Source organism: Tenrec ecaudatus, chromosome 13, assembly GCF_050624435.1.
Source record: "Tenrec ecaudatus isolate mTenEca1 chromosome 13, mTenEca1.hap1, whole genome shotgun sequence".
In the NCBI taxonomy this organism is placed as follows: Eukaryota; Metazoa; Chordata; class Mammalia; order Afrosoricida; family Tenrecidae; genus Tenrec; species Tenrec ecaudatus.
This window is the reverse complement of record NC_134542.1, coordinates 103,225,582-103,248,033: the sequence shown is the minus strand read 5'-3', so window position 1 is coordinate 103,248,033 and position 22,452 is coordinate 103,225,582. Positions and strand designations below refer to the sequence as shown.

Below are 22,452 nucleotides of genomic sequence, written 5' to 3'. Positions count from 1 at the left end.
GTCCCTTTCACAGGGGTCACCCGATTCATAACAGCAGCAAAATTGCAGTTAAGAAGTAGCAATGAAAATAATTTTATGGTTGGGGGGGTCACCACAAGACGAGGAACTATATTAAAGGGTCACGGCATTAGGAAGGTTGAGAACCATGTAAATCTTCATGAGATAGGCAGGTTCATCTTTCTCTTGTGGAGTACCTGGTAGGTTTGCACCACCGATTACTGTTAGCAGTTTACTCCATGGTGCTACCAGGCTTCTTTGAGTAGGGAAAGGTAGTAGAAGATAGTATGGCCTTGTGAGCTTCCCGTTACTCATAATGTAGGATTCAAACCCTTCCTGTTGCTCGCAAGACATGATCTCCCAGAATCACTTTCCTCCCTATTCTCTGCTATGCTTCTGTTGCATCTGTCGTGTTTGCTTTAAACTTGGGGCCTTTAGAAAATGTAGTTAGTTTTGTTTTGACACAACTTGTTCCTTTCCTCTCTGCTCACCTATGTTCTATTCATCCCTGAGAGCCCTGCGTGATGCAATGGTTAAAGTGCTTGGATGCTAACCAGAAGGGGGGAGGTAGGAGTTCTACTTTGAAACATGGTTTGCTACGAGTTGGAATCGAATTGGCACCGCTTACTCATCCCTGAAGTTTCACTACCTTAGGGATGCCTTATCAAACTACATGTGTGGATCTGATTCCTTGTTTAATGCTTCCCTTTTCATAGCACTGAATTGGATATAATATAGCAGCAGATTATTTAGGGAGCAGATTATTTAGTGCACTTTTTTTTTAAAGATCATTTTTTGGGGGGCTCTTAGAGCTCTTTAAACAATCCATATACATCAATTGTATCAGTCATTTGTACATATGCTGCCATCATTTTCTAAACATTTACATTCTGAGCCCTTAGTATCAACTCTTTTCACCCTCCTTCCCCCCCTCTTACCCTTGTGACCCTTTGATAAATTATAAATGATTAATTTCATATCTTATACCAATTGCTGTCTCCATTCCCCCTAGTTTCTTGCCCCCACCTGTCCCCCACCTTTCCCCTACCCTCCTGGTATCACTATTCCCATTTGTGTTCTTGAGGAGTTTATCTGACCTGGCTTCGGTGAGCCCTGAGCTCTTAACTATAATTGTGTACATGCTCCAGCTTATTCCTCAGTGAAAGGCAGGATTAGGGTCATGATAGTGGGGCATGAGGAAGCCTTAAAGAACCAGAGGAATATTTTGCGTTTCATTGGTGCTATACTTTACCCTGGTTGACTTCTTCCTTGCGAACCTTCTGTAAGAGGATGTCTCATTGTCTATAGATGGGTTTTGGGTCTCTGCTCCGACCCCCCTCTTACTGAAAATGTTTTTTGTTTGTTTATTGTTTTGGGTCTTCTGATGCCTGTCACCTGATCTCATAGACACCTCATGATTGCACAGGCTGGTGTTCTTCCATGTGGGACTTGTTGCTTCTCTGCTAGATGGTCGTTTGTTTAACTTCAAGCCTTTAAGATCCCAGTTGCTATATCATTTGATAGCTGGGAACCATGAGCTTTCTTCACCACATTTGCTTGTGCACCCATTTTGCCTTCAGTGATTGTGCAAGGAGAGGGAGCATCACAGAATGCCAGGTTGTTAGAACAAAGTGTTCTTGCATTGAAGGAGAACTTGAGTAGAGGCCCAAAGTCCATCTACTTCCTCAATGTATTTCCATTAATATATGCCCATGCCAATACCTCTGTTTTTAAGAATTAATATGTTTTCATAAGTCCACACCTATGTTTTTCTGTTTTTTTTCACACCTATGTTTATACCTCTATCCATAGCTTTGCTTCCTAGATCTTTCCTGTTTCCGTTCACCTTTTTCCTTTCCCATTATCACACTCACCCTTCTTCTGCTTCTTAGTAATTACTCTCAGCTAGATTGCTGTTGCTTCAACACCCCCAGGATTTCTACTCTCTCCATTGTTGATTTTAATTCCCTAATTGATCCCCTGTTTATGGTGTTGTTTGTTCACTGCCCCCTTCCTTTCTCTCCTCCTCCCCCTAAGTCCCTTGGAACCTTTGGTCCATTGCTTTCTCCTCAGGCTTGCTTCCCAGGCCTATCTTCTATAGATAGGTAGGCAAACCAACAATAAGGTAAACAATATAAAAAGAAAACAAAAACTCCAATAAAAAGAGGAAAAAAAAGAAACAAAGAATATATAAAGAAAAATAATAACTATAAAAAAAAACTCAGAAAAGCATAGATAATTCCAGGTCTGTCTACTGATCTTTTTGACTATCTCCCTACTGATGGGGGCGGGGGGGGGGGGTGCTGTTCCAGGAACTGCCCCTCCTAGCCTGAAGTCTATTTTGAGATCTCCTCAGGGGCTTTGTGGCTTTGCTTTGTTCCCATTGCTAATCTGTTATGTTTCCTTGGTTTGCACCGCTGTGGGGGATTCAGACTGGACTCACTCCCCGATGTGTGTCCTTCTGTCACAGTATGCTCCAGCAAGGGGTCATCATGTCTCGAACTATAGTTGGCCATACAGTCCTCTCTGCCTTAGCAGCTCTATGCAGGAACGTTGTCCTTAGGGGTTGGTGTGCTGATACGGGTTCTAGAACCTTAACTCTCTTTTTCATTCTTGGTTTGGTTCCATCGGTTTAATGTTGTCCTCTGTATCACGTACTTCTAGGGAGGGGGTCAGTAAGGTTCTGATTGGGGCTGGACCCACTGTGTTCAAGCATTAAGCAAAGCACCCTTGAAGCTTACATTGCTTGAGTAAGAAAAAAATTTATATGAGTTTTCTGCCTTGTTACAACAAGGTGTAATATATGTGATAATGTTTGAAGTCCTGGTGGCATGGTGGGTTAATTGTTGAACTTCAAAGATCACTCATTCAAACCCACTAGGTGTTTTGTGGGAGAAAAAATAGGCTGTTCCTGTAAAGATGTGCTAGGGACCAGTTCTACTTTGTCCTTATGGAATTCCCTATGAGTTAGAATCCATTTTATAGTAATGGCTTTTTTTTGGGTGCTTTTGAAAGAAAGATTTTACTAGAACAAAAACTAGATATAACTTAAAAACTGGATGTGCTTAGTGATGTAAGAACTTTTACTTTACAACTCTTATTGAAATTATTGCAAGAGCAAAAGAATGATAAGCCAGTCTGGAACTGCATTATTGGGTTGGAGCAGAAGACACTTTGTCATATTAATGTGAGCTTATCTTCACTGCTTGTAAGAGCTTCTGTGACAGTAGTGTCAGTCCTCTGTATCATCTAAGCTCACGTATTAAGGTAAGCACTTAATGAATATCTGTTTCTGACATTGCTGGAGCAGTTACATTTAGTCTGATTGACAAACTAGTCACAGGAATGTGGTTTGAGCATATCTAGCTTGTTAGAGATTTTCATGATTGCTTTTTTGCATTTTCCTTAAACACTGCTGAATACTGTCTAGGCTGGGCATGAGAAGGGTAGATAAGGTGAGTTGAGTTTTTCGAGTCTGTTGGGGAAGATATCAAAACTGTAGGGAAGTGGCAAAAATTAAGACTTGGAATAATGTTTTTGTAAATGGTGGCCTAGAATTAATTTGATTAATTGACTGGTCCATGTTTTTTTGAAAGTAGACATTCGTAGTATGAATACTATGAGAATAAGAGTAGTAGTCTTAATAAGTGACCTCTGTTCTTACATTACTTAGAGAGGGCGAGTCAATAGGCGGGATAAATCAAAGCCCTGTTCCAAAACACCGACCTTGTACATTTTCCTACCTAATGTATGATTGCTTTATAAGAAGCTCCTTTCAGTTCCTTGAAATTTGTTTGCTTTTTCATACCTTGCTATCTGTGTTGGATTTACCCTGTGCCTATCTATCAAGACTAGCCTCTAGGCCCTTCACTGTATGGAATTACCTTGTAAAATGCAATTTGGCCATTCTTTTTTTTCCCCTCCCTAGCCAGGTCACACCTGAGGCTAAATGAAGATGCTTCCAACCTTAGAGGTACCTCCTGAGGATTCAATAATGACTAAATTTAAGAAGGCATGATGTGATCAATCTATCCTGGTGGTTTTGTAGGGAGACCAACAAGCCCTGAGCCATAAGGCTCAGTTTAGTTTTCTGGTTGGTGACCCTGCATTGAAGAGGGCAGTGTGATCCTTTTTGGGACTCAAGCATGAGACTCACTCTATGTGTCTTTTTGTTTGTATTTTTAAAAAAAAATAATTTAAAAAAGCGTTTTATTAGGGGCTCATACAAATCTTACCACAATCCATACATACATCAATTGTGTAAAGCACATCTGTACATTCATTGCCCTCATCATTTGCAAAGCATTTGCTCTCCACTTACGCCCTTGGCATCAGGTCCTCTTTTTTTCCCCTTCCCTCCCCACTCCCCCCTCCCTCATGAGCCCTTGATAATTTATAAATTATTATTTTGTCATATCTTGCCCTGTCCGATGTCTCCCATCACCTCCTTTTCTGTTGTCCATCCCCAGGGAGGAGGTCACATGTAGATCCTTGTAATTGGTTCCCTCTTTCCAACCCACTCTCCCTCTACCCTCTATCGCCACTCACACCCTTGGTCCTGAAGGTATAATCTGCCCTGGATTCCCTGTGCCTCTAGCTCCTATCTGCACCAGTGTACATCCTCTGGTGTAGCCAGACTTGCAAGGTAGAATTCGGATCATGATGGGGGCGGGGGGACGGGGGGGGGGGGGGAAGCATTTAGGAACTGGAGGAAAGTTGTATTCTTCATCTGTGCTACATCGCACCCTGACTGACTCATCTCCTCCCCTAGACCCTTCTGCAAGGGGATCTCTAGTGGCCGACAAATGGGCTTTGGGTCTCCACTTTGCACTTCCCCCTTCATTCACTATGGTAAGATTTTTTTGTTCTGATGATGCCTGATACCTGATCCCTTCGACATCTCATGATCCCCCAGGCTCGTGTCCATGTGGGCTTTGTTGCTTCTGAGCTAGATGGCCGCTTGTTTATCTTCAAGCCTTTAAGACCCCAGATGCTATATCTTTTGATAGCTGGGCACCATCAGCTTTCTTCACCACATTTGCTTGTTCACCCGCTTTGGCTTCAGCTCTTGTGTCAGGAGGGTGAACATCATAAAATGCCAATTTAATAGAAAGTATTCTTGCATCGAGGGAGTACTTGAGTGGAGCCCAATGTCCTTCTGCCACCTTAATACTAAACCTATAAATATAGGCACATAGATCTGTTTACCTATCCTCATATATATATTTGCATATGTACTTGTCTTTGTCTAGACCTCTATAAATGCCCTTAGCCTCCCAGCTCTTTCCTCTATTTCCCTTGACTTTCCTCTTATCCCACTGTCATGCTCCGTCCCCACCTGGGTTTCAGCAATACCTCTTCATTACATTACCCTTGATTATGCCCTACCAGGCCTCCCACACCCACCTCACCACCAATTTTTTTGATTACAATCTGTAGATTTAAGTGTGGTATTAAAATATGTGAGTCGCTCTTTGAGGAAGACGCTGCCGTCGCCCCTCTCCCATACCTGACTGTCTCTTTCTGAGGAACAAGTCGGTCAGGAAGCACCCTGCTGGCATGGTGTTTAAGGACACTGTGAAATCCTTGGAGAAAGTGTGTGCTGACTTGATCAGAGGGGCTAAGGAGAATAACCTGAAAGTGAAGGGACCAGTTAGGATGCCTACCAAGACTGAGAATTACGACCAGGAAAACTCCCTGTGGGGAAGGTTCTAAGACCTGGGATCGATTCCAAATGAGGATCCACAAGCGTCTCATTGACTTGCACAGTCCATCTGAGATAGTGAAGCAGATCGCTTCCATCAGTATTGAGCCTGGAGTAGAGGTTGAAGTCACCATTGCAGATGCTTAAATCAACTATTTTAATAAATTGATTTATCTGTTGGTAAAAAAAAATATGTGAGTCATTCCAACAAATTAATGATTTTACAGGGGCTGGTGGCTTAGTGGATTATGTGTTTGGCTGCTAACAGCTAATCACAGGTCAGCAGTTCTAACCCACCAGGTACTCTGCCTGAAAATGAGGCTTTTTGCTCCTTTAAAGATTTACAACCTTGGAAACCCGAAGGAGGCAGTTTTACTCAGCGGTACAGAGTTGTTGTGAGTTAGGATTGACTCCATGGCAGTGGGTTTGGGAGTTTTGCTAACTGCCTATTTGGCATTTTGAGAGGAGACGCCCTTTTACATTTGAGCTCTGACTTAACCTGGGCCATGTGACTATGATCTGAGAGAGAGTGCCACTTGGGTGGATGACCTCAAGGGTGGAGAAATGGGAAGGTTGAGCACTGGATCCCTTTTTGGGATTAAATTCATGTTGATCCTTAACCATGCAGCTAATACCAAAAGTAGGATTTATTCACTTTGTCCTTTATTTACTGTACCCTGTAAACAAAAATTACATATGATGTCCTTAGCCTATGTTCTTCAGTTAGAGTATGAATCACATTGAAAATTTTTTAATGTAGGTCGTAGAGTGAGACAGTCTTTATACTCTGTATTATACTAAGTTTAAAGGTGATTTCAGTTTCAATTCAGTTCAAAGCTTGAAGTTTTGGAGGCGCTTCTAACCTCATTAAGTCCAGTAAGGCTGGATTCTTTAAGGATTTGAAGTTCTGGGCCCGCGCTCCTAGGAGATGGTGAAGAATTGGCTGCCCACAGCAGGCATGTGGGCCGCTGTGGGTTCCGTGGTTCTGGTGTGGGCCACCAACTGGCGGCTGATCCTGGACTGGGTGCCCTACATTAACGGTAAATTTAAGAAGGATGACTGAGGAAGCCTTCCAGAGTTTTCTTCCGATTGTGTCTGGTGCTGCTGATTCTTACCGTCTAAGAACCTGCTACGTCTGGATCAGCTGAATACAGAAACATGGAATGGCTGAACCTAGCTGAGGTTGGACATCAAGGAAACCCACAACACAACTGAAGACTGTTTGTTCCTAAAAAGAACTCGGATGTGTTCATGCCCTTAGTATTAAAGTACACGCTGAAACAAAAGAAAAAAAAAGAATTTGAAGCTCTGTACCACACTTTCTCCCCCTTTATGTCAGCATTTCTCTGCTCTGTTCCTGCAGTGTTCAGTAGTTGTAGTTTATGTAGTCTCAACTTGAAGACAGTGGTTCCTGTAGACAATTCCTTCTCTGATTCATGAGTTTCCTTCTTTTGTTTCAGGTGAGTAAAGACTGATAGTTGTGTCTTAGGTGACCTCTTGTAAGCATTTGTGATCCTAGAACTATTTGTATGAGCGGGTACCCCTCCAAAAAATGATGCTTTTTTTTTGTTGAAGTTAATGGCAGTGAGGGGGTCATTTTAGATTTTGATAGAGAAGAGGCTAGAGAATGTATAATTAGAAGGGTCATTTTGAAATTTGAGGCCTTTAAGATAGATATATCGAACATCAATGGTTTAGATTTAGAAGGGATTTTTAGATCTCCTTAAATTGTGTGTACTAGGGTTTTTTTTAGGTATTCCATAAGGTTTATCAAATGCTTAAATGGATCATCTTTGACTCTACAGGTGAGGTTCACTGGTTTAAAGGAAGGCAGTCTTGAGAAGTGTGCTGCAATAGAGATTATGTAATTCAAAATTACATTGTATTTTTTCTTTGGCATAGTAGATCACTTATCTCTAATTATAGAAATCTAACTTGTAATTGTCCCCTAGCCTTTCTGGTTACTAAATGGTAAATCTTAACAGCTGCCTTTGAGTGGCCTAGTGCTTCAAACTGCTAACTTGTGGTTAACAGCCCAATGTATAATCACTTTACACCATCTCCTATCCGTATAATTTTTCCTAGTTTTTAAAAAAAATAATTTTATGGGAGTCTCTGACAACTCATCACAATCCATACATATATCCATTGTGTCAAGCACATTTGTTGCCATCATCATTCTCAAAACATTTGCCTTCTACTTGAGCCCCTGGTATCAGCTCCTCTTTCCCCCCCCCTCCCTCCCCACTTCCTCCTCCTCATGAAGCCTTCATAATTTATAAATTATTATTTTGTCATATCTCACACCGTCTGACTTCTCCCCTCACCCACTTTTCTGTTGTTCATCCCCCAGGGAGGAGGTTATATGTAGATCCTTGTAATCGGTTCCCCTTTCTACTCTCCCTTCCCGCTCTCCTCCCTTTATCGCCGCTCTCAGCACTGGTCCTGAAGGGATCATCCATCCTGTATTCCCTGTGTTTCCAGTTCCTGTCTGTACCAGTTTACATCCTCTGGTCTAGCCAGATTTGTAAGGTAGAATTGGGATCATGATAATGGGGCGTGGGGGTGGGTGGGAAGGAAGCATTTGAGAACTAGAGGAAAGTTGTATGTTTCATCGTTGCCACATTGCACTCTGACTGGCTTGTCTCCTTGCAACCTTTCTGTAAGGGTATGCCTAGTTGCCTACACATGGGTCTTGGGTTCCCAATCTGCACCCCCCCATTCACAATGATTTGATTTTTTATTCTTTGATACTTGATCCCCTTGACACTTTATGATCACGCAGGCTGGTGTGCTTCTTCCCTGTGGGCTTCGTTGCTTCTGAGCTAGATGGCTGCTTCAAGTCTTTAAGACCCCAGACACTATATCTTTTGATAGCCGGGATCCTTCAGTTTTCTTCACCACATTAGCTTATTCACCCATTTGTCTTCAGAGATTATGTCAGGAAGGTATGCATCATGGAATGACAGTTTAATAGAACAAAGTGTTCTTGCATTGAGGGAGTACTTGAGTGGAGACCCAATGTCCATCTGCCACTTTAATACTAAACCTATAAATGTATGCACATTGGTCTATTTCCCCATTATATATAAAGATATTTACATATGTACATGCCTGTATTTAGACCTCTATAAATGCCCTTTGCCTCCTAGTTGTTTCCTGTTTCCTTTTACTTTCCTCTTGTCCCCACTATAATGCTCAGTCTTCAATTGGGTTTCAGTAATTCCTCATGGTTCCATTGCCCTTGATCAAGCCCTACCAGGCCTCCTACACCCTCCTCACCACTGATTTGGATCACTTGTTGTTCCCTTGTCCCTGGGTTTGTTAACACCACTTCCTTTACCCCCACCTCCCTCTCTTCCATGTCGCCCCTGAACCGTTGGTCCCATAGTTTTCTCCTCCAGATTCTTCATCCAGCCTACCTTATTTAGACAGACCTGTGGAAAAGATAATAACATGGACAAAAACAAGGTAGAGCAAAATAAAGCAACAAAATAAAACAACAGCCACAAAAGGCTAATGAAAAAGAAAGCAATAACAAAAACAACAACAAAATAGAAAAGCCTGTCGTTAGTTCAAGGACTGTTTGTTGGCCTTTAGGAGTGTTTTCCTGTCGAGTCTGATGGGTCTTGCCTCAAAATCTATTTTGGTATTCCCCAGGGACTGCATTGCTCTATTCCCCTTGCTGTTCTCTTGCACACCCTTAGTGTTTTGCCTCAGTGTGGTGCGATCAGATCGGGTGCAATTCCCACACTGTCTCCAGTCCCCTGTAGGGATATGGGTCATGAGGGATGTCTTGTCTCATAGTGGGGCTGGCCATATGATCTCTGGATTGGCTGTTCTGAGTGGGGATTTGCTCATGAGTAGTCTGATCAGGCATGTCCCCTCTCCCTGAGCTGCAGCTTCAGTGCTGTCTTGTGAAATAAATTCTTGGGGGGAGGGGCAGCAGTCCACGTAGTTGGGATTGGGGCCAACCCTTTTTCCTAGTTTGAGAACTTCTTTTTTGTTTGGTTATTTTGTCTATTATCTCTTCATTTTCCTTGTTCTTATTTTATTTCTCTTATGAGTGAGGTTGAACATCGTTTAAGAGCCATTAAATATGTGTGTGTTTTCTTTTTGATCTGTAACATAGTAAGGTAGCTGTTTGTGATATACAGGTAGATACAAACTTAGGCACAGGGTGCCATTCCAATGGCTAGAAGTTGGTTCTGACATAAGTTAAGTAACCCCCTTTTCTGTTTCCTTAATTTTCATTATTATTGCCTTTTATTATCAGTATCTTTGTAAATCCAATCTATATTTGTCGTTGGAATCTTGGAAACAACATAAACTTACAGATATATATCAGTGCATACATAAAATACACAAATCAAAACATTTTACTCATGATGAAGTATAACTGGTTGTTGGGTTTTTGGGTCATTTAGTGCTAATTACTCCATTTGTAGAAGGTTCTGAATCATCTGAATTTTCTAAGAGATTGAGGATGGCATTTCTAGTGAGAAAATTAGTGTGTGTTATCTTTATGGTCTTTGTCTTTTTTGTCATATAATTCTCTGTAACATGTTACTACTTCTGGAATCTGCATAACCATTTTAGCAAAGCCATCAGTGTTTGCGTCAAAGGTTTTAAGTGACTAAGGCCCCTGATTTAGTTTAAAAACTTCAGCTAATCCTTTTACTTTAAAAAAATGTGGGACAAGTTTCCCTTCCTCTTATCCATTCATTCTTTCATCTTCAGCATTTCTTTCCTCTTTAAAATTTGCTTTAAAGTTCCTATATGTTATTTCTTCATTTTGGTGATCTATGAGGTGATCTACATTGGACCTGTCAAGTTCAGCATTCTTGCCATATGGTGGACAAAAATTTTTCTATCATTATTTTCCGTTGTATTAACCTGGTCATAGATTTTTTGGGTCCTATTCACATAACTCAGCATTTTTTCTCCCTACAAGCTCTGCTTGAATTTTCCTGTAACAACTTCCTTTTTTTGGTAACTTTTTAAGAAGAAGTGTTCCAGATAAAATGATGGTTATGAGTGGGGCTTGTTGCAATTCCAGGAAGGTGTAAGTTCAGGAAAATATGTATCAGTTAGGAGAAAAAGGAATTGGATAGAGTAATGAGGAGTGTAACTGCCATGACAGAAGCATGCTCTCTCTTAAAATTGCAAAAGGGAAACTTAATCTGCCTGAGAGTGAAGAGGGAAATGTCATGCACAAAATTAAGGAAGGAAAGAAAGATTAAAAAATAAAGTGTGTGTGTGCGCGGGTGTCCAAGTATTCAAAACAGCTGCGGAAAGGCACAAAGATGCGAAAGAACATAAAGACATGCCAAAGAAGTAATAATTGAAAGGGAGAAAAATATAAAAGATGAGCATGGGCAGGCAGAGGTTATGTAGGCATAATGTTTCATTCACCCAGTACATATTTTATAAGCTACATAGTATTTTAAATAGCGCAAAAGGGAGTCATGATATTTAACAACGTTATTAACCAGTTGTATAACATTGGTTTAAAAAAACAAAACCAAAACAAAATATTGGTTTTAATAACCAATTAAAAAATTCATCAGAAAAAGAGAAAGATGTCTTTGTATTTAATCATTTCTGTCTTGTGTGGTTTGGAAAGTTCTGGCCAAATCTCACTGGGCAGGAAACCTTAGAAAGGAAGAAATAAAGTTGCCCCTATTCACAGATGACATGACAGCGTATGTAGGAAACTCTAAACAGCCTACAGATGACCAATGGTTATGGGTGAAGGAGAAAGAGTTGTTGCTAAGGGGGTGTTGAGTGTATGTTAATGATGGTGGAATAATTTGCAAAAGGATAACAATAGTGGTTGTACAACATGAAAGAGTAATCAGCGACACTTAATTATACATGAAGTTGTTGAATTGGAGAATGCTTTGTTGGGTATATTTTTGCCACAGGAAAAAAATTACATTAAAATATCTACAGAAGAGTTATTAGATATTAGAAACAAATTCAGCAAAGCTTCAAGATAAATTCACATACCAATATAGGTTGTTTCTATATACTAGTAATGATCAATCCAAAAGGAAATTAAAAGCACAATTCTACTAACACTATCATCAAAAAGACAAAAACACCTAGAAATAAATTCAACCAGAGAGATTTGTTCACTAAAATCTATAAAACATTGCTGAAGAAATGAAAGAAAATTAAAAGACAAAAATGTCTTCAAAATTCACAGGACTTAATATTGTGTGATAATACTCCCCAACATAACCTATAGATAGCAAAATTCAAACTTTTTTCAGAAATAGAAAAGCCAGTATTCAAATTCAGGACAATATACACCCAAAGCAATCTTGAAAAGGACAACAATATAGTAGAACATATCAAAATATACTATAAAGCTATTAACTCAAACTCACTGGCATCAACTTGATGGTCACTCATAGCGACCCTACAGGACAGAGTACAACTGCCCCTGTGGATTTCTGAAACTAATTTTGTTCACAGAAATAGAAGTCTTGTCTTTGTATAAGTAAAAACCCAGTTGTGACTATAGTGACCCTGGTGGCATAGTGGTTGCCTGCTGTTCTGTGATCCTAAGTGTCAGCAGTTCACACCATCGGCCAGCTCCTTGGGAGAAAGAGGGTTCTTAGAAACTCACAGGGGGCAGTTCTCCTTTCTTCTATAGGATCACTGTAAGTCGACATTGACTCAATGGCAGTGAGTTTGGTCTTGTTTTTATAGTAAGCAAAATATGAACTGTGAGGTAAACAAGGAAATTACCTTGAAGGACATAATAGCCAGCATGTTCCTTAAAAGTCAAGATTGTGAAATTTTGTTTCAAATACTTTGGACATGTTATCAGGAGGGAATAATCCCTGAAGAAGAATATCAAGCTTGGTAGAGGATTATTGAAAAGGAAGAAGACCTTTGACAAGATAGACTGACAGAATGCTTTCAACAATGAATGGGCTTAAACAGAAACAGCTGTGAGAATGGCGTAAGAAACAGGCAGGGAATGTATGGATGTGCTTTATACAATTGATGTATGTATATGTATGGATTGTGATAAGAGTTGTATGAGTCCCTAATAAAATGTAAAAGAAGAAAAGAGAAAAAAAATGATTAGGGCAAAGACTGTACAGATGTGCTTAATACAATTGCTGTATGTATATGTATGAACTGTGAAAAGAATTGTATCAGCCCCAATAAATTGTTAAAATAAATAAATAAATAAATTTTTAAAAAAAAGAAAAAAAAAGAAGCAGGCAGTGTTCCATTCTGTTGTATGCAGGGTGACTATGAATTGGAGCTAACTCGATATTACCTAACAACAATAAATCAAAACATTGTATTGGGTATAAGGAAAACAGAGTCCACAAAAAATAATTGAAAGGTGATAATAAGCCCCTTCACTTTATGGCCAATTAATGTTCAGCAGGTGACAAGTCTTTGGCCATTGAATGATCTTGGCTGCTTACAGGAAGGATGTATCCTTTTAAAAAAATCATTTATTGGGGGCTCTTACAGCTTTTATAATGGGCCATACATCCAATTGTATCAAACACATTTGTAAATATGTTGCCATCATAATTTTAAAAACATTTTCTTTCTGCTTGAGCCCTTGGTATCAACTCTTTTTTCCCTTCCTCCCCTTCCCCCCCCCCATTGTGGTGGACCTCTCACAAATGATAAATTATTGTTTTCATTATCTTACACTGTTCGCTGTCTCCCTTCGCCCACATTTCTGTTTCTGTTAGTCCCTTTGGTGGTGCAGCAGTGATATGTTGATCTTTGTAATCGGTTTTCCCCCTCCTTCCCTCACCTTCCGTCTACCCTCATGGGATTGCTACTCCCATTAGTGTACCTGAGGGGTTTATCTGTCCTGGATTCCATGTGTCGAGAGCTCTTATTTGTGCCAGTGTCCATGCTCTGATCTAGTCAGATTTGTAAGGTATAACGGGTCATGATAGTGGGGAGATGTGGTGGGGGAAGCATTGAAGAACTAGAAGAATGTTGTGTGTTCTGTCAGTGCTATGCTGCACCCTGGCTGATATATTCTTTCCTTGTGACCCTTCTGTGAGGAGATGTTCAATTTTCTAAAGATGGGATTTGGGTCTCCACTCCAATCTCCCTCGTTCACATCGATATAATTGTTTGTTTTGGGTCTTCTGATGCCTGATGTTTGATCCCATCAACACCTCATGATCGCACTGGTATGCTTCGTCCATGTGGGCTTTGTTGCTTTCCTGCTAGATGGCCACTTGTTTATCTTCAAGCCTATAAAACCCCAGATGCTATATCTTTTAATAGCCAGGCACCATCAGAGTTCTTCACCATATTTGCTTATGCATCCGTTTTGACTTCAGCTATCTTGTCAAGAAATGGGGCCTGATACTACTGTAAAATTTTTCAGTCTCAGAAACTCAAACAGGGACAGTTCTACCCTGTCATAGAGTTATTGTGCGTCAGCAATGACTCAATGGCACCGAGTTTGGTGGGAGATTTGAAATCACCAGCCTTTGAACTAGTTGAGATCTTAACCATTTGTTCCACTCTCTTGGACATTTAATTAAATGTAAGGTTTGAAATGTAAGGTTTTAATTAAATGTAAGGTTTAATTAAATGTAAGGTTTGAAATGTAAGGTTTGAAATAGTTTGTTCCACTCTCTTGGACATTTAATTAAATGTAAGGTTTGAACTCCCTCGGGACTGCCTTGTTTTTTCCAGATTGGTGGATTTTTAACCTTTGACAAGATTGCTTTATTAGTGGGAAATATTTGCAGCCAAGTTTGTTCTGATAGTGGAAAATTTTTGAGTTTTCCTTCTTTGACAGGTTTTACCTTTTTTGTGAGTTTACTGTATTAGATATAAACAGCAGTTTTCAAGCAGAAATGGGTGAGTTTTGCCTGTGCAGTATTTGTCAGCATGTGTAGACATATTTGATCATTATAGCTGTGGGGAGGGTTGAGAAGATAGAAGTACTTACTTCCGGAATCTAGTTAGTGGGGGTCAAGAATGCTGGTGCTGGTGCTGGACATCCTACGGTGCACAGTATGCTGCCACAAAGAATAGTCCTGCCCTAAATGCCAATTTTGCTGGACTAACAGGTTTACTATAGGAACCATTTTTAAAAATTATTTAAGCTTTAGACTTTACTCTGATTTTACTTTGTTTTCCTAAATGAATTATTTTGTTTTTCTGGTCCCAGGATTCCATCTAGGATGTCACATTGCGTTTTCTTGTCATTGCTTTTTGGTCTCCTTGGGCTTTGAGAAGTACTGGTCAGGTATTTTATAGAATGCCTTTCAGATTGGAGGCTTTCTCTTGGTAAGATTGGAGTTAAGGTTTTTGGAAAGAACATCACAGAGTTGAAGCTCCTGTCTCACTACATAGTATCAAGAATGTGTAATCAAAATGACAGGGTTCCTATACAGCAGAGAGAAGCCTAGAGGGACTAATAAAGCTGTCCTGCACTGAAGAAAGGAGATTCTGTCTACTTGTTTCTTGATCAAGATCCTGAGAGGTAGCCTGTTGATCCTAATCCTGAGTTATAGCCTGTTACTTTTTTAATAAGCCACTGCAGTGAGTGATACGGGCGGGATGTGTCTGTGATTCTACCCTAGCTTCCCTATTGCCACTAGGTGCGTGAAACACACTCTCCATCTTTCTGTACCCTAGTCTGATACCAGTCGTGCCTCACAGCACTCTACATCTATTCCGGGCATGATAATTTATTGCAGTGGCCACACAGAACTCACGGACAATATTCATGATTTCTTATGGGAGTTTCCACTAGCCAGAAAACGTTAATGGTAAAGTTATTGGTTCACATCAGTGCCTCTCCTCAGCCAGCAGCCAGAGGTGTGTTCACCCTCTCAGCTGCATGGATTGACTCTTGTCTTCTCCTCTGTGGACCAGGAAACCTGCCTATTCGTCCATTGCACAGTCCCATCTCGGTGCTACTCTATTTGCTTTGGTCTCTGGTGCCTCCAGTCGTGGACCCTGCCATTTAGACTGATATCTTAAATGTGCTCCACTTAACAAATGATCCTAGGATGTATCTCTCTGCTCCTGCTTCAAAGATGACTCATCTTATAGTCGCGGCGGTGGTTACTAAAACCGACTCCCCCAACTCCAATTAGTGGTACACATGCCCTATTGCATAGTTCAGTCAATCATTTGGTGGGAGTTACAGAAACATGGGTAGAGGAACCATATTAAATTTTGCTCCACCACAACCATTTAATTTTAAGTGTAGTCTGTAAGTTCTGTGTGACCATTACAACAGATTATTGAATTTAGTAGAGAAGTAGGATTCTGTGCGAGGAACCTCTGGTGTCAAATTGGTAAAAAGATCGGAGATAGGCGATATATCAGACATCTGCTTCTAAGGGATCAACTGTGGGCTGATCTTCTCATTCTCATTGTCCCCTCAATCCTTGCATTTAAACAGGTTCTGATGGTACTATCTGTACCATATTATAGTAACATTTCATTATTTATGACATTTTAAAGCTCTGAGAAATAGTTTGTATAGTTTTTTGTCTTTTTTCACATTTTGCTTTGATAATGCTTGTATAGAAAAGTATTTGAAACCTAAAGGTACTATTTTTTTTTAAATTTCCTTTTCTTAACATTTTATTTATTTTTATTTAATCATTTTATTGGGGGCTCATACAATTCTTATCACAATCCATACATACATCCATTGTGTCAAGAACATATGTACATTTGTTGCCATCATCATTCTCAAAACGTTTGCCTTCTACTTGATCCCTTAATATCTGCTGCTCATTTTCCCTCTCCCTCCCCACTCCCCCATCTCATGTACCCTTGATCATTCATAAATTATTATTTTGTCATATATTACACTGTGACGTCTCCCCCCCCCCCACCTTCTTCTCTGCTGTCCCTCGGAAACCCCTTATTGAAGGGTTTTGGGGAGGAGATGAACCGTGTAGGGTAGCAATGATGAAACATAACTTTCCTCTAGTTCTTAAATTATTATTACTTTGTCATATATTACACTGTCCGATGTCTCTCCCTGCCTTCTTTTCTGCTGTCCATCCCCCAGGGAGGAGGCTATACGTAGATTCTTGTAATCAGTTCCCCCTTTCTACCCCACATCTTTGCACCCTCCAGGCATCGCCACTCTTACCACTGGTCCTGGAGGAGTCATCTGTCCTGGATTCCCTGTGTTTCCAGTTGCTCTTTGTACCTATGTACGTTCTCTGGTCTAGCTAGATTTGTAAGGTAGAATTGGGATCATGATATTGGTGGGGGGGAGTGAAGCATTTAAGAACTAGAGGAAAGTTATGTTTCATTGTTGCTACCCTGCACCCTGACTGGCTCATCTCCTCCCCACAACCCTTCAGTAAGGGAGTGTCCAGTTGGCTACCAGGCTACCAGTGGGCTTTGAGTCTCCACTCTGCACTCACCCACATTTCCAATGTTATGATTTTTTGTTCCTTGATGCTTGATACCTGATCCCGTCTACACCTCGTGGTCACAGAGGCTGGTGTGTTTCTTCCATGTGGACTTTGTTGCTTCTGAGCTAGATGGCCACTTGTTTATCTTTGAGCCTTTAAGACCCCAGATGCTATATCTTTTGATAGCTGGGCACCATCAGCTTTCTTCACCACATTTGCTATGCACACGTTTGTCTTCATTGATTTATTTCTATCCACCTAACATTTGCGTCCCATATGCTCGTCATTCAAAGTGATTGATGTTTTTTGAGAGATGGTGTATATTTTTCCCAAATCTTGTTCTAGAAAGAAACTGGGACCTTGTTTCACTGACAGATAGAAACAGGAGTGATGACTTTTGATATCTCAGACTAGATCATAAAAAGGTTAGAGCTTCTGTCTGTATGCTGTATCTTGTATGCACTTACTTGATCTATTTCTTTACTTCACTGTGGAGAAGGTATCTGTAGGTGATCCAGCCCTAGTCCAACTAAGACCTTAGTGGACAGTATCAACCAAATGGTTTCCATGAAGCAGAATGAGGGATGTAAGAACAGACCCATACTTGCAGAGAAACTTGATAATAGTACAGTAGGTATTACAGGTATGTAAAAATCAGTTTGGGGAAGAATTAAATTCCCTTAGCACAGGGGTCAGCAAACTGGCTGGTGAGTCATAGGTGGTTCTTTTGGTATGTACGTGTGGTTCTGAAGTAAAATTTAAAAAATTTAAAGGACACTATTCAGATAATGGTGATTTCATTTGCTTGTAAAATATATTTATGAAGAAAAAATATGTTTATGGCTCTTGAATAATTTTAAAATTGTTGTGAGGAGACAGGATTGGCTCTCCATCTCAAAAGTTTGTGGGCTCCTGCCATAGCATATATAGGCTAATAGTAGTGTTTCATATGTTGCAAAAGTATCCTTAACCATTTAGTTAACTTCCAGAAAAATTGAAGACATCAGTTTAAACTTGTGCCTCATGTCCCATCAACAAAAACATTGAATATTCAGTTTGTAATAGTGTATGTAATTATAGTTTATAGATTTTCTGTTTATACTCCAATATTATTAAAATGTATTGTTTCTCCTCTTTCTATCTCAAAAACAAAACCAAAAATCTTTGTAGTTAGGTGCAAGAACACAACACTACTCCCTGTCTGCATCATATTAATATTTGATATGTTTGAGTTGATTGTAGCCACTGCATCACTCTTACCTTGTTGAAGGTCTTCTTTCTTGCTGACCCTCTACTTGACCAAGCTTGATGTCTTTCTCTAGGGAGTGGTCCCTCTGGATGACATGCCCAAAAGACAGGATATGAAGCCTCACCTTACTTACTTTTAAGGAACATTTTGGTTGTATTTCCAAGACAGACTTGCTCGTTCTTCTAATTAGGATCTTTGTTAAATCCACAGCCATCAAGTTGATTCCAATTCATAGCAACCCTTTATGGGGTTTCCAAGACTAAATCTGTACTGGAGCAGGCAGCCTTATCTTTCTCTAGAGCAGCGGTTGTCAAATTTCTTAATACCATGACCCTTTAATACAGTTGCTCATGTTGTAGTGACCCCCAACCATAAAATTATTTTCATTGCTTCTTCATAACTGTCATTTTCCTGCTGTTCATTTATTCGACTCCCACAGGTTGAGAACTGCTGCTGTAGAGTAAGGTAGAACTGCCCTGGTGGGTTTCAGAGGCTGTAAATCTTTACCAGAGCTCTAGCGTTCCTCCTGTGCAGCAGCTGGTGAGTTCAAACTGCTGACCTCTAGTAGCCCTTCTAAGGCATTATGCTACCAGGGCTTTGGAACTAATAATTGGCCTTTAAAAGTCCTTGAAACTAGTACACTTTAATCAAATATAGTATATATATTTTGACCATTCCCTGGGAATTTTTGATTTGTCCCCAAAGAAAAAAAATTGAAAGATACTTGCTCTAGACTTGGGGAGCTGGTTGAGGAGTAGTGGAGGGGAGGGTATATGAAGCATGAAAATTATTTTTTAATTTAGGCTTTATTTGTAAAAATACAAGTGTCTTTTAAAATGCTTTTTCTCATATCACATGAACAAAAGCCCAACTCAATTTTTGTAGCTTAAGCATGCTTTTTAAATTTGGTTTTGGGGTGGTTTTTTGTTTTAACCTGAAATCTTCTAATTGGGTTTCATTTGATGGATGTAACTTGATCATGTGAGTTAGATTTACCAAATAGCTCAGGTTCCTGGTGTAAATGCGCACTCCTGAAATTTCTTCCATTGTGGAATATAGAAAATATTTAGGGTTTAAAAATGAACTTGAGGCTTTGAGAGTGTAGCTCAGCATTTATGGCTCCAGAAATAAGGATTATTTTTCTGGGTTGAAAGTAAAATTAATAGTTATGAGGCATGAGAGTGTCCCATGGTGATGCAAACAGTTACTAACCAAAAGGTTGATGCTTCAAATCTATCCAGCAATGCCGTGGAATAAAGGGCTGGTGATCTACTTCCAAAAGATCAACAGACTCCAAACCAAACTCACTGCCACAGAGTCGATGCTGACGCATAGTGACCCTGTAGAACATGGTGGAGCTTCCCTTGTGCATTTCTTACACTATAACGCTTTATGGCAGTAGGAACCCTATCTTTCTCTCAAGGAGCAGAGCTGGTGGTTTTGAACTGTTGACCTTGGAGTTATCAGTCCAACTTGTAACCTCTGTGCCATGAGATCTCCCCTCCAAAAGATCACAGTCATTGGAAATCCCAGGCAGCACAGTTCTACTCGGAAACATATAGGTTCACTATGAGTCAGAATGAACTCCATGATAACTGGTTTGTGTGGTTTTGGATTTGAGGCATGAAGATGAAGAAATAAAAATTATATGATTGGAAACATCAAAATTTAGATGGATTTAGTAAATTTCATTGAGAATTTATATATGATAAGACTAACCTTTGGTGAATATGATATCCATAGGAAAATAATTTATGTGAGGGACTAAAACCTATCGGTCTAGATAAACCATTGATTGTAAGTTATATGAAGTAGCTACGTTTGCTTATTGTTGTTGGCTCTTAGTGTATATGGCAGCAAACGAGCCTAGGCTTTGGTTCATGTAGGACCTTAGTTTGGTCTTGGGGTCTTTCACTTACTAGGTTGTTGACCTCTGACATATTGTTTAATCTCTTAAAAGTTTATAATACTGGAATATAAAATGATAAATTTCTTTCCCATTGTTTTGCAAGGATTAGATGTGAAGATTGCTGTAGTTTATATTGGCTAGGGAAGTATCTTTCTTGCTATATATAATTTGTGAGGAATATTAAATATATTTTTGTTATTTTAAGGAAATTCGAAATGAGTCCCATGACTATCCTCATAGAGTGGCCAAGTTTCCAGAAAACAGAAATCGAAACAGATACAGAGACGTGAGCCCATGTAAGTACTTGTGGGTTATATGCATGTGTGTGTGTGGACTGAGGAGGCAGGATTTGGGGAAAAGAAAGGTTTAGGACCAGAGCTTATAGAAAAATTTTTTTTAATTAAAAAAAAATTTTAATGTTAAAATAGTATTATGTTCTTTTTTAAAATCTCCTATTAGGGGCTCATACAACTCTTATCACAATCCATACATACATGAATTGTGTAAAGCACATTTGTACATTCATTGCCCTCATCATTCTCAAAACATTGTTCTACACTTAGGCCCCTGGCATCAGATCCTCATTTTCCCCCTCCCTTCCTGTTCTCCCTCCCTCGTGAAAACTTGATCATTTATAAATTAACCAAAATTTTCAAGGTATATAATGGAAGAAGAAAATATTCAAAATTTCATTTTTCAAACAGCCACCATGATTTTAATTTTACTGTATTTCTTACCAACCATTTTTTCTTGACTTAGGCATATTTTTTCCTTAAGATAGTTATTATTATTGTGTATGTGTGTATCTATGTGTATGTGTACATATATACAAAGGGGCTTCAAAGAGTTTATGGAAAGATGGAATTAAAAGATAGTGGAAATTTTCTACAAACTTCTTGAAGCCCTTATTTCTTTTCACGTTCTGTGGAATCTGATGCTTAGAATGCTTGGTGTAGTCCTGGTTTTGTGTATATATTTTCCAACATAACAAAAGTATATGTACCCAACAGCAGAAAGCCTGTAGAGCACAGTGTAAAAAAGAAATAGTGCTTTGTTCTAAAACCAACCTTTTGAATTTCTGTTATTTTGATTCTTTTTTCCTGAGCCAACATACAGATATAATTTTTTCTTTCAAAGTTAGAATTCTGTATATACTAATTTGTAGGTCTTTTTCTACTTAGCAATATACTAAGTATTTTACTATAATAACATACTTTTTTTAGTGACTTGATAATAGTCTATTGATTGGATATATCATTGTTTTATATGGTCCTATGGTTAAATATTTAGATTGTGACATGTTTATAGTTAACATTTATATATATATGAATGTTTACAAAATGTTTACTATATATTTATTTGAACAACTATAAGAGGGTTTTCAAAATGAACTTATGAGCCGAATTTAATTTTCTTAGGATACATGATGTCTTCATTGTGAACAGTATCACTCATTTAGCTATTAAATTAGGTTGCCTTCCTACTCCAAAATGTTTCCCCATCTTTTATTTTAGTGGGATAAATAAAAGCTTTCTCAAGGAGTTTGCTTGTTAGCATGGATGTTACAAAATTCAAACATTAAATTAAAAAAATTAATGTAGTTTTGGTGAACCTTTACACTGCAATTTAGGGGTCCTATTTGTTAATTTTCTCACAAATTGGCCAGTGTCATTTCTGGGACACTAATTTTAAAAAATCATTTTATTGGGGGCTCATATAACTCATCACAATCTATACATACATCCATTGTGTCAAGCACATGTGTACATTTGTTGCCCTCATCATAGAATACATCATTTTTTTAAGCACATTTGTACATTTATTACCCTCATCATTCTCAAAACATTGTCTTTCTACTTGAACCCTTGGTGTCAGCCCCTTCATTTTTTCCCCTCCCTCCCTGCTCCCCTCCCTCATGAACCCTTGATAATTTATAAATTATTATTTTGTCATGTGTTACACTGTCCGACGTGTCCTTTACCCACTTTTCTGTTGTCCGTCCCCCAGGAAAGGAGTTACACGTAGACCCTTGTGATTAGTTCCCCCCCTTTCCACTCCACCCACCCTCCACTCCCAGGTATCACCACTCGCACCACTGGTCCTGAAGGGTTCATCTGTCTTGGATTACCTGTGTTTCCAGTTCCTATCTGTATCAGTGTACATGCTCTGGTGTAGCCGGTTTTGT

At 39.4% G+C, this 22,452-nt stretch overlaps 1 protein-coding gene across 2 annotated transcripts in view; it reads left to right on the top strand.

The window, feature by feature from the left end:
- Positions 1-22,452, top strand: part of PTPN2 (protein tyrosine phosphatase non-receptor type 2) — a 103,486-nt gene that overhangs the window by 4,252 nt on the left and 76,782 nt on the right. For both annotated transcript variants that reach the window (XM_075529885.1, XM_075529884.1), the window contains exon 2: positions 20,473-20,563. In XM_075529885.1, the coding sequence (XP_075386000.1) occupies positions 20,473-20,563 (91 nt within the window). The remainder of the gene's footprint in view (positions 1-20,472; positions 20,564-22,452) is intronic.